General features: G+C 46.8%; 1 protein-coding gene across 2 annotated transcripts in view; it reads right to left on the bottom strand.

Moving 5' to 3' along the window:
* KAT6A (lysine acetyltransferase 6A) overlaps nt 1-12,350 on the bottom strand; it is a 1,535,407-nt gene that overhangs the window by 591,105 nt on the left and 931,952 nt on the right. For both annotated transcript variants that reach the window (XM_078666232.1, XM_078666233.1), the window contains exon 10: nt 4,597-4,738. In XM_078666232.1, coding sequence (XP_078522358.1) covers nt 4,597-4,738 — 142 coding nt within the window. The remainder of the gene's footprint in view (nt 1-4,596; nt 4,739-12,350) is intronic.

The raw sequence follows: 12,350 nt of genomic DNA, 5'->3' as shown, positions 1-12,350 counted from the left end.
CATTGTGCTGAAAAACGTATGTTTGCGAATCCTTAATCCTACTATTAATTGGAAGGCTCATAGTTGAGTTCTGATTTCAACAAAATGGCTGCTGGTCGTGCCAGAACAAATAAAACTGAAGAGCACTGAAAAGTGAAAAGTGAATTGAGAAGTTTGGCAGAAATATGCGGGTGCTGGGCCTGGGATAAATTAAAAATAAAAATAAAACGTAGGAAGTGAATCTCTGGGAAAAAGGAGACAAGGGTCAGTGGAGGGAGTTTAATGACAGAGTGTGCATGGAGGCAGGTGCCTTTTCAATAGATACAAATAAAAAAAAGTAGAAATAATTAAACAAGTCTTTTTTAAGAGTGTGCGTGGACTTTTTCAGCAGGCCAGTCAGCTAAATGCCATGGTCTGATACCAACTTTGATGGCCAGTCCTATCAAATAGTGCCTGATGTCAACTGCATCACTGTAGCCAATGGCTAAAAGGGGTTGTCCAAAAAAACCTTCAACTGTTTATATTTTGTTCCTAGTATATTGTGGTGGTAAATGTGTTGTGTGCGGACATGAGCCCTCACAGATAGCTTACACTGGCTGTAGACAAAAAAACGGACAAAAACAGGTAACCATGTTCTGAAACAATGCTTCTTCCTCATGTAAACTGCTCCGATACCTCTGGGTCTAGCCAGCGCTATATAAAACTCAATAAATAAATACAACAGGTAGGGGTGTCATGAGCAAAACTCCCAAAGTTACAACATTGGATCGGTTGGGAGACACAGCAGTACCTCCGCCTGGCACCAGCGGGGTGGGGAACGGAAGAAACCATGCCAAATACTGACAAGGAGAAAGGGTCAGAATAAAAAGCTTGCTGACCAAGCAAGAATGTACCCCCTCTAAGTCAACTGCAAGACCAAATGGAACTAAACATCAAGCCCCCCCTCGGAAAAAGAGGAAGAGGATAAGGAAGAGCAGGCTTTCACCCCGACAACCCAATAAGCGGATGTAAACCATCTGCTGTTACTAGCACCAGGCCTCATGCCGGACGCACGCAAGGCACTTTGCTCGGCCAACCATCAGCGACACTGTAAACCAAGCACAGAAGGGGTGCAGTCTTCCTCGCTGCACCCATGTCTGTTTCTTCTACAGACGCCCGATCAAAAAAAAAAACAAAAAACAAGCCTAAGGAGTTCCACAATTGAGACGTTCTTTCGTTCTTTCAAGCATTGCCACAACAAGGCTCGACTGCCTAAAGCACACGTGCGCTAAGCCGTACTTTGTAACAATTACTGGTCATGAACCCCTGTCCAACATCTGCATCAACCAAAGCAACTCGCTGAGGAGTGTCTCTGAAGTCATTGCGCTTGCCGCTAATCCACAAGAGATCGCACTGAGCAATATGGGAAGAACACATCTCAGAAATTGCTGGGGATCATCGACACAGCATCACAGTGCTAAACTTCATTCCGGAATATGTCACCAGAGGGCACCAGGACACCTTAAACAGGGCCACCATTCTCCGACTTCTATAAGCAATTCCAACACTACGTAAACTGAATTCAAATGACCTTGCATCTATTTAGTTTGAACGTTCTGAAGAAAGTACTGACAGGGAGGTAACGAAGACTACATGGACCATAACCAATGTGGAAGAGAGAATCCTCTAGGAGGGGGCTACCTTCAAAAGATGGGGTATAAAGAACGTCCCTGGTCATCAGCCAGGCTACCCCCAACCTATACTCCCTCCTGGTTTCGGAAGAGGGCCAATCCGGGCGCAGAAGAAGACCACTTCTGTGCTCAAGAGATTCTTCACCCAGAGAGGCTCTAGTAATCAGAAATCACCAGAAATCAGGATGCCTCAAAATTGAGCAACCAAAAGACATCACAATGGGCATTGTGGGAATAATTCACAGCTCCCCTGTGACGAGGTGACTGCGTCTGGCCCAGGAGTCACAAGGCAAAACTAATACTGGGCTACTTCGAATGAGCTTCTGAAACATAAATGGTCTCACCACAAATTAAACTGAAAAAGACCCACATGACTAACTGAGGTAATTTGATGTCATCCTCTTGCAAGAGACCTGGCGTACTGAACCAGCCAATATTCAGTGTTATATCAACTTACCGACTCCAGCTGTGGAACGGGTGAAATATGGCCATTTCTCTGGTGGCCTAGCAACTTACTTCTCAATAGCAAGCATATCTTGAACAACTGCCTTGGAGATGGCATGAGCATCAAAAAATGCGCCATGCAAATAACTCACCACTATTTCTCAGCTTAATCGACTTCAGAGTGGCCTTTAATAATGTTGATCGGGAAAGGTTGTGGAGTAAGCTAGCAAGTTGGAAAATACCTCAAGGCCTGCTGAACATGATCATCATGTTCCACAAGGACACATAGTGTGGGGTAGGCTAGGCACGAAACACATTTCTCAAGAAAAATTCCAACTACGCATTGTCTAAAGCAGGGGTGCTCTCCAATCTCTTTAAGGCAGAATTGATGAGCAATTGTAAACATGTAATTCCCATGCCCCAAAGCTAGGGGGTACAGCGATATCTGGCTTAATTTATGAGAACGGCGTTCTTGTCAGTCGCACTCAGGTGGGGCTGCAGCAGCTGCTAGAAATCATGAAAGCTTACTCCCTGGCAAATGGCCTGTCCATCAATCTGGGAAAAACAAAAACCATGGCAAATAATTGTGGGAAATCACAAACACAATCATTGTTCTGGGGGAAACTCCCAGACTGATAGCATGGAGAAATACAAATATCTAGGGATCATCCTTGATAAGGAAGGTTGCTTTAAAGCCCAGAAGGAGGCAATACAAAGGAAAGGGTCGGTGCTGGCATTAATCCTTAACAACTGTGAAGAAAAAACTCCCCAGCCCTTCTCTGACACTTCTTCTTGAAGCAGCACGAGCAAAACTCATTCTGACAATTTCGCACCGGAGTGAGCTGCTTAGAGGCCGGGACGCCAGAACCCTGGACAAATTAATTGTGAGTGCCTATGGGACCATCTTCTCACTCCCATGACTCACTTCGGCGGCGCAGATCCGCATAGAATTTGGCATGCTGAAACTGATGCTGGCCAGGCGAGGAGCATACTTACAATGTTGGAACAAGATCAGGAAAGCAGAGCCAAATAAATTGAATCTTCTGTTATGGAAGGAGCTGCTGGAGCACGATCTGTCACCGGCAAGGGCCTATCTGCAGGAATCACTTTTAAAGCACAGAGCTCACACAACTCTGGGACACCCCCATCAGGTATTCAAGCAGATGGCCTGGAAAGCCATACAATTCGCTCTGTCATTGAGGACAAGGTCGCACTATCAAAAAGATCGCACAGATGGATGACATTAAGCTATAAAAATCGTGCACCACAACAATACTTCACCATGGTATACCCAGCAGTAGTTTAGGTGCAGTTCTTAAAATATTGACTAAGAGGAGCCTCTGTTTAACTGTCCTCTTGAAAAAATTCCTGCAGAATGTGGAGAAAAGGATGCCCAACATCACACCTTCCAGGCCTGTTGAGGTAAAAGTAGCCCTCTAGCAGAACTACCCCCACCTTAAGCTCGTGCTCAAGAAGACTACACCGGCAGCACTGTTCTGCACTTTTTGGCACCTGCACTTTACTTTACATACATTTTACACCCCTATCAAGGACGAAGCATGGGAACAGGCAGAGTGGTGCGGCACCACACCAGTGGAACAATCCATCTTCACTTAAACCTTAGACAAAGTGCCGTTCCAAAGAGCTCAACCTTGAGGGCATAGACAGAAATGGTGGGGCAACAAAGAATTTCTAAAACTTGCAATGTAACAGTTACTTTTATGTGGTATTTATGAAACATGTATTTTGTATCCTAAGTATTTAGTAATTTTATTGCAATGGTTTTGAGCAACCACACAATTAACTGATAAACTTTAAAATCTTCCCTCAACCAACCCTATAATCTTGTCTATTTTTGCACGCCTTTACATCTCCTCTAACTCTGCCACTTCTTAACATCAACAACTCTATAATGATCTCTCCTCCTATTCTTAAATAATTCAGTCTCTCTTCACCTCTCCTCTCCTCTCCTCACTTGACTAGATACTTATGTCTCCTTTCACCTTCTCTCTCCAACTATGATTGCTGACGTTGCTGTTTTGTATTGGGTTCTGAGCGGCCTATTGACCTGATTTTATTGAAAGTAGAATCCACGTCTCCAATGCTGCTCTTCTTGTAAAGCACACCACTTATTTATTTTGGTAGAGTTGAGCTAAATAAAAACATGAAATAAATCCTACCCTCCATGCTGGAGAATACTGAGCAAACGTTACTCAGGTGATTGAGCTGGAGTACAAGTGTAAGTTTAGACATAGAGTAAAGGTTAGTAATGTGTGATTGGATACTGAACAGCAGGTACTAGGATGAGGATGGATACTAAACTGAAAACGGAGTTGTGTGTCAATTATTTAGCTTTTACATTTTTGGGATTAAAGTGGCCATTACATTGATGACAATTACCCTGATGGAGTCTATGTATTTTCAGTACATCAAACAAGTATTTTGGAGATCTTCTGCTTGCTTATTGGCAGAGGCCTGCAGTAGGACTCTGCTTAGAACCTACCTCAAAAACTGAGGCATTGTCTTTCCTATAAATTTCATTGGCTGGAGGATGGAACCAACCACACTTCTTCATGTGCTGTTGTAGAATAGTTCGGCTCTTCATGTACTTCAGACAAAATTCACAAAGATACAATTTGGGTAACCTAGAAAATAACAAATATACAAGTTACAGAAACATTACATGAAAATCACAAGTTAAAGTGGAAGAAAGGAAATGCATAGAAAGACAGACAAAGAGAAACATGCAGGCTAAGAAAAGAGTGAAGTAGCGAAAAAAAAGGAATGCAAGAAAGAATGATGAGGAAGAGAAAAGGAGACACTTAAAAGATGAGGGAGGATTTTGGCAACAGAAATGCGAAATTCACATTTGAAGGGCAAATGAAAAATAAAATAAGTAATGGAAGCAGAGATAAAATGGATGCAAGTTAACTGTGGGGCAGGAAGCACAAGACCACTGCAAGAACATACCTCACCTAGACCTTTATTAATAGTTATCCAGAGATGGTATTATAAAATAAAAAGGAAAATGCTACATACCAGTATACATCTTTTCTTGGCATGTAGAGCTGCAGAATCACATACTTGTGCATTGATCGCCATCTGGTGTTGGCCTCAGATGTTTGCACTTTGTTATTGTCTTGGAAGAAGTCTTTGTAGTCACGAGATAGGCGAATCCTCCTTTGGACGATAGTGCGCATGGGCATCGACTCCATCCTTAGATTGTTTTTCGCCATGAAGGGAAATGATGGAGTTTGTAAGAAACGAAAAGATATCCATGTGTAATGCATCTAAGTAAGATAACCCTGGAACAGATGGAGGTACCGGGGAGGTGGGTGGGCGTATGTGATTCTGCGGCTCAACATGTCAAGAACTGATGCATACTGGTAAGTATTGTATTGTAAGCAGTCCGACAACTGGACCCATTAGAAAGGTTATAAGAGCCAAGTAACTCCCCTCGATTACATACGGCCAACAAGCATTTACTGCTGCATCAATCAACACCATGGAACGCTCCAATTGCCGGGCATTTAAACAGATCTTTCATATACCTGCTCATGCTCGGAACACCTAGTTACGCCATGAATTTGGGCTAAACAAACAGCGCTATAAACATTGGGCATTGTTTGTTCGGTATTACAGAGGGGTTTGTGCTGCCCCCCAAACACAATGAAGGCAATCTTGAAGGAAATCTTTGTGAAAAGTAACAACTCGTGGGCCAACGGCCTTCTAACTTTTTGCATTGAAATGCACCTTGACTTGGCCAACTGGCAGCATTTTATTTATCAACCTGGAACCTTAAAAAACATTCTAAAGAAACAAGTTAGATTGCTATCCAAGGAAGAGGACTTGAAGGAACTGGAGTTCTCCAGCAGCAACATCAGGTTATTAGCCAGTTCCTTCCATGATAAACTGAGCCAGCCATACCATGTCTCTGCCCTGAATAAGTCTATTTCAAAGCAAATCTGTGAGTGAGATTGATGGTACTACCGATAAAAGACATCAACAGCCGTTGGAAAACATTAGAAGTTGTTACTACTTGCAGATTGTGTCACCAGTATGAGGAATCCATGGCCCACATGGTCTGTATATGTCACCGCTTGAATTATGCACGTCGCACTTTACTGAAACCCTTGTTTTTAAAATATGGGATACGCACCTGTTTAGATGCCATGAAACTTCTCTTTAAGCTGGAGATCCCAATGGAACTAGCAAGATTATCGAAATTTGCCCACAAGGTGAAAGAACTACTATTTAATGACTCAGTCAAAGACTAGAGACAAACTGTAGTTTTAAACTTGAGGTCCCCTTTTTTTCCTAAATTAGTAATCACCAGAATGTTTTAAAGAAATGATTATGTCTTATATATCACTAACAGTTTCGTTAAATGAAATGATCATGTTTTATTTATGTTCAAAAAAGTGTCTGGACGGAGGAATCTCCAACCAGCCTTTTTTCTTTTGTTAACAATTTTAATTCATTGAAACAATAAACAAAATACAATACAATACAATACTGGTAAGTAGCATTTTCCGTTCGAGGCGCACAAGTTACTACTTGTGTAACGATATATCTGTAAAGACATTAGTTAGTGATAGATTCCTTACCTTAGAAAATCCCTAGGCGTCAGACTGGATCCGGAAACCTTTGCGCGTCGGTAGGCGTTGTCCGCGGCTCTGCGTCCATCGTCGGCGTAGTTAGTGCCGGAATGACTTCGCCGGAGTACTTAGACGCCGCCCTCGGGCGCTGACGCCAGTTCTGATACACAGCTTTTCCGTGCCAGATACTCAGTGCCATGATAGAACCAACATTGGTGCTATGAAACTAGGGCCATGAAAGGGGATGACCTTAACCCTAGATATCGGTTCGCAGAACGGGGAGGATGGGTGGGTCGGTAAGGAATCGATCACTAACTAATGTCTCTTACAGATATATCGTTACACAAGTAGTAATTTGTGCGTCTGAAAGAAACACGTTAGTGATAGATTCCTTACCTTAAAATAGATACCCCAGCAATACCAACCCCGGTGGTGGGTCTGCGAACCAATAATCACACCAGAAAGTCCTGGAGGACGGAACGGCCAAAGAAGCCCTTTCTCCGGACTTGACTGTTCAGGCAGGCGTGTCTAGCGAATGTGTGCAGCTAGGCCCACGTGGCTGCCTGACAAATGTCCTGCAAGGGGACTCCTCGGCCCAAAGCGGTAGTAGTCGCCATGGCCCGAGTGGAGTGGGCCCTCAGCCCAACAGGAGGTTCCTTTTTAGCCAAAGAGTAACACGCCTGGATGCACAATACGATCCACCGAGAGATGGTCCACTTGTGCACCGCCCGTCCTTTCTTAGCGCCCACGTAACCAACAAAGAGTTGGCCATCCACCCGGAACTGGCGTGTGAGATCCAGATAGTAAGAGAGCGCACGTTTTGGGTCCAGACGGTGGAGCCTCTCTTCCTCTTTCGAGGGAAGGCGGAGGCGGAAAGAAGGTAGGCAAGGTGATGGACTGCCCGATGTGAAAGGCTGTGACTACCTTGGGCAGGAAAGAGGGCCTCGTCCGCAACACAACCTTGTCTGGATGGACAGAAAGGAAAGGAGGTTTGGAAGAAAGAGCCTGGAGCTCACTCACTCTCCTGGCAGAGGAGATGGCAACCAGGAATGCAGTCTTCAGAGTAAGAAGGCGAAGAGGACAGTTATGAAGTGGCTCAAAGGGAGCACACATCAGATAAGTAAGTACAAGGTTCAAGTCCCACTGAGGCATCACGAAAGGAACAGGAGGGAACATGTGTGTGATGCCCTTCAAAAACCTATTAACAATAGGGGACTTGAACAAAGATGGCTGATCAGGTATCCTTAAGAAGGCGGAAAGGGCAGAAAGGTAGCCCTTGATAGTGCCCAGAGCAGAGCCCTGCTGGGCCAGTGAAACAAGGAAGAGGAGAACCTCAGAAAGGGGGGCAGAGAGTGGATCCACAGCCTTTGCTGTGCACTATGCCAAATCTGTTCCACCTGTAGGCGTATACCGACATTGTGGAGGGACGCCTGGCTGCCAGAATGACATTACAGATTTCAGGAGGCAAGTCAAATGGCCTCAACTCTCGCCGCTCAATCTCCAAGCTTGTAGGTGGAGACAGGACAGGTTCGGGTGGAGGACCGTCCCCTGCTGCTGCGACAGAAGGTCCTCCTGAAGAGGCAGATGAATCGGGGGATTGACAGACATGCTGAGTAGCTCTGGATACCAATATCTTCGTGACCAGTCCGGAGCCACAAGGATAACCTGGGCCCAGTCGCGCCTGATCTTCTTCAGCACTCTGGGCAGAAGTGGTATAGGCGGAAAGGCGTACAATAGACCGCAACTCCACTCGCGCCGAAAAGCGTCTCCGAGCGAGTGCCGCCTTGGAAATTCCAACGTGCAGAACTGATGACATTGCGCGTTCTGTGGCGAATAGATGTAACCAAGGCTCTCCCCACTGCTGAAAGAGACCTTGTGCCACGTCCGAGTTCAGACGCCATTCGTGGTCCATCATGCACCGACGGCTGAGTTCGTCCGCCCAGGCGTTCATGCCAGGTGTTGAACCACCAGGGTCACGCCCTGATGTTCCAGCCACTGCCAGAGGCGCAGAGCCTCCTGGCAAAGGGTCCACGACCCCACCCCGCCCTGTTTGTTTTTTTTTTTTTTTTTTTTTTTTATTGGGTAAGACATTTATTGCACATTGTCATAAAGAAAAAATAATACAATCAATATCGCCTACAACCTGAGAAGGCCGGCTATGCATAGTACGCAGGATCAAATCAGAGATTTAGTCATACACAGCCCATCAGCCGACAACCATAGGTCCGGCGGCGCTTGCTCGGTATCGGTGTAGTCTCGGTCTTCATGGACAATGCATCCGCATAGTATATACGCCAGGTCAGTCTTACATTTTCAGTAGTTTCAACCAAAGCCCCCATAACCTAGGGAGGATGATGCCAACAACAAAGTAAGAACCCCTTACAAAACTCAAAGCACTGTGTCACAACATTCTCCCTCCCTCATCGCCCCTCTAATAGCATCCCAGAGTGGCAAACATCTCATGGCAGTTGAGCGCTCAGCACGCGTCATTGACAGTGGCCACTGACACCAGGTACTGTTGAAATGGTTCCCAGAAGTCTCTGGGGCGGGACCCCATAGGCAACTCTTCCTCATACGTGACCAAAGTGTCTCTACAATAGGCCAAGTCCTCCAGCCAATTTTTTATTGTAGGTTTCCGCTTACTGTTCCAATGTAAGGATATTCTCCTCTTTGCCATCAGTAGTGCAATCACACAAAGTTTACGTCGTCTCGCCCTCAATTGCGGCACTAACCCTAGGAGACATACCTTAGCTGTACACGGCAATTGTGCCCCCAGTATAGTGTTGAGCGTCCGCACCACCTGATCCCAGTATTGTGCCACCGCATCGCAGTGCCACGCCAAGTGAATAAAATCCGCATGTTCCTGTCCGCACCTAGTGCAGTTAGAGTTGTCCCTCAGACCGTACCTGTGTAGCCTTGCAGGCGTGTGATACATGTGGTGCAAATATTTGTAGTGAATCAGTCTAAGATTCCCGTTTGGTGTCAGCATCTCCGTTAGAATGCAGGTGGCCTCCCATTCCTCTTCCGTGAGGTCATCCCCCAGTGCTGCGTTCCATTTCTCCCTGGCTCTGGTAGTGTTACCCCCATTACTAGCTTGCGCACTGCGGTATAGTCGGGACACCAAGTGTGACGCTGAGGGGGTGTTGAGCACAAGTGTCAGTGGTGCGAGCGCCTGTGGTTCCACCGGGAAAGTCACAAAATGCTCCCTCACCGCCCTCTGTAATCGGTAATAGGTGAAACTGAATAACAGTGTTGGATTCTGAATGTATGTCAGTTGGTCCAGTGGCACAAACATCCCATCTTTATATAAATCCCCTAGGGTGTCTATGCCAGCAAGTTTAAGGAGGTCCATCCCCACCTGCTCCTGTGTGACAGATAGTGCCGGATGGTGTGCTAATGGGAGTGTTGGTGCGTAGATTGGTGTGCAGCGCGCCATCCTACTCAGTGTCCTCCATGCTTCTATTGTGGTGTTTACTGGGTTGATGTCATGATCGTGCAACCTGGGACGTTTGTGTGTTAATATACTTGTTAGTGGGATGGGATCAGCGTCTCCGCGTTCTACTGCTACGTGCGTTAAAAAAGGAATCTCATGGAACCAATAGTGCGCGAATTGCGCCTGAGCGCACTGGTAGTATAAGTAAATATCTGGCACCCTGAAGCCCCCTTTAGCGTATGGGAGAGTCAGAGTTTGCAGGTCCAATCTAGCCTGCTTCCCGGCCCATATTAAGGAGAGCATGAGGGATTTGATGTTGCGAAACACCTCGGCCGGTGGCTTAATAGGTATATTATTGAAGAGATATAAGAATTTGGGCAGGAGCACCATTTTCACAATGGCAAGTCTGTCTGCCAGTGAGAGCGGCAGTCCAATCCATCTTTTTACCTTATCTGCTAGCGTGGAGACAGTCCTCCCGTAGTTGGTGCGAATGACCAACTCCGGGTCTCTGTGGAACCAAACGCCTAAATATTTCGTCGGTTCCTCCTGCCATTCCAGGGGGTAGTCCAGCGCAGTGGGCCGGGTTCCGTCCGTCAATGGGAGTATGAGGGATTTGCCCCAATTGATGTGAAGGCCCGAGTATTGGCCGAATTTAATGTATTCCCTGAGCAGTGGGTTGAGATTCGTCTCAGGGTTTTTTACGTACAGGACCATGTCATCTGCATATAAGGCTATGTGTATGGGTCGCGTAGGCAACTGAATAGCTGAATAGTGGTGGTGTTGCCGTATCTTACAAGCCAAGGGTTCCAGTATAAGGGCGAACAGCATTGGCGATAGAGGACACCCTTGTCTAGTGCCTCGCTCGATGGGTATAGGGGACGACAGATGCTTGTTTACCCGTATGCGGGCCGACAGGCCCGAGTATAGCATTGTAATCCATCCGATGAATAACGGGGGGAACCCCATCCGGATCAGGACTGCGTGGAGGAACGGCCAGTCAATTGTGTCGAATGCCTTAGCCGCATCCAACAAGACAGCAACCGCTTTGATGTCCGGGGCCAAGTAGTGCGCCAGTGCAAAAAGGGTGCGAGTGTTGTGCGTGGTCGATCGGTCCGGAATGAAACCAGCCTGGTCAGGTCTAATTAACATCGGCATTAGTGGCTTCAGTCGGTCTGCTAGGATACTAGCCAATATCTTGGTGTCTATGTTTATCAAGGAGAGGGGGCGGTAAGAGTCGCAGTGTTCTTCGTCTTTGCCCGGTTTCAGCAGGGCGATGATCAACGCCTCTCTCATGGACGGTGGCAGTGTTTGGGCCTCATGTGCGGCCTCGTATAGATTCATCAGATGAGGTGCTAGCGTGTCTGCATATGTTTTATAGAATTATATGACGAAGCCGTCTGGGCCCGGCGCTTTGCCATTGGGGAGTCGTTTGATAGTGTCTATGATTTCTCGTGTCGTGAGAGGTCTAGCTAAATACTCCCTGTGTACGTCAGCCAGCCAGGCGATTTCAACGTCAGCCATGTATTCCAATAGTTCCTCCCGAGATAATTGAGCTCTGGCCTCATACAGTGCCCCGTAGGTGTCTCTGAATTCACCCATAATGGTTGGCATGTCATGTGCACGAGTACCCTGTTTGGTATGTATAGTCGCTATATGCTGTGGCGCCCTCCCCGAGCAGATCTTTTCTGCTAGGGCCCTGCCCGGTCTGCCTCCTTCCCCATATCTCCTAGCCGTCGTTCTCTTGAAGATGTATTTAAGTTCGTCATCAGCAAATGTGTTTTATTCTAATAGTAGTGTCTGAATGCCGCTTAGCAGTGCCGTGTCTCCAGTGTTTGTGTATCTCTGTTCCAGGTCTTGAAGCATCTCCTCCCTTCTTTTTAGTTGGTGACGAATATCTTTTAATATGCCAGCGGACGTGTTAATGCACACGCCCACCCCGCCCTGTTTGTTGCAGTACCACAGGGCGGTGGTTTTGTCCGTGAACACCTGCACTACACTCCCCCAGACAGAGGGTAGGAATGCCTTCAGTGCAAGACGGATCGCCCACAGCTCATGAAGGTTGATGTGGAGCTGGGACTCCGCCGGAGACCAGAGGCCTCTGATCTCCGCCTCTCCCATGTGCCCCCCCCCCAGCCCTGGAGGGACGCGTCCGTCACAACTACGTGCTCCGGTTGGGGTAGGGAGAGGGATCTGCCGCTGACCCAATCGCGGTCCGTGAGCCACCAC

This window comes from Lissotriton helveticus, chromosome 11 (assembly GCF_964261635.1).
Source record: "Lissotriton helveticus chromosome 11, aLisHel1.1, whole genome shotgun sequence".
NCBI classification, from domain to species: Eukaryota; Metazoa; Chordata; class Amphibia; order Caudata; family Salamandridae; genus Lissotriton; species Lissotriton helveticus.
This window is presented reverse-complemented; position numbering and strand designations above follow the sequence as displayed.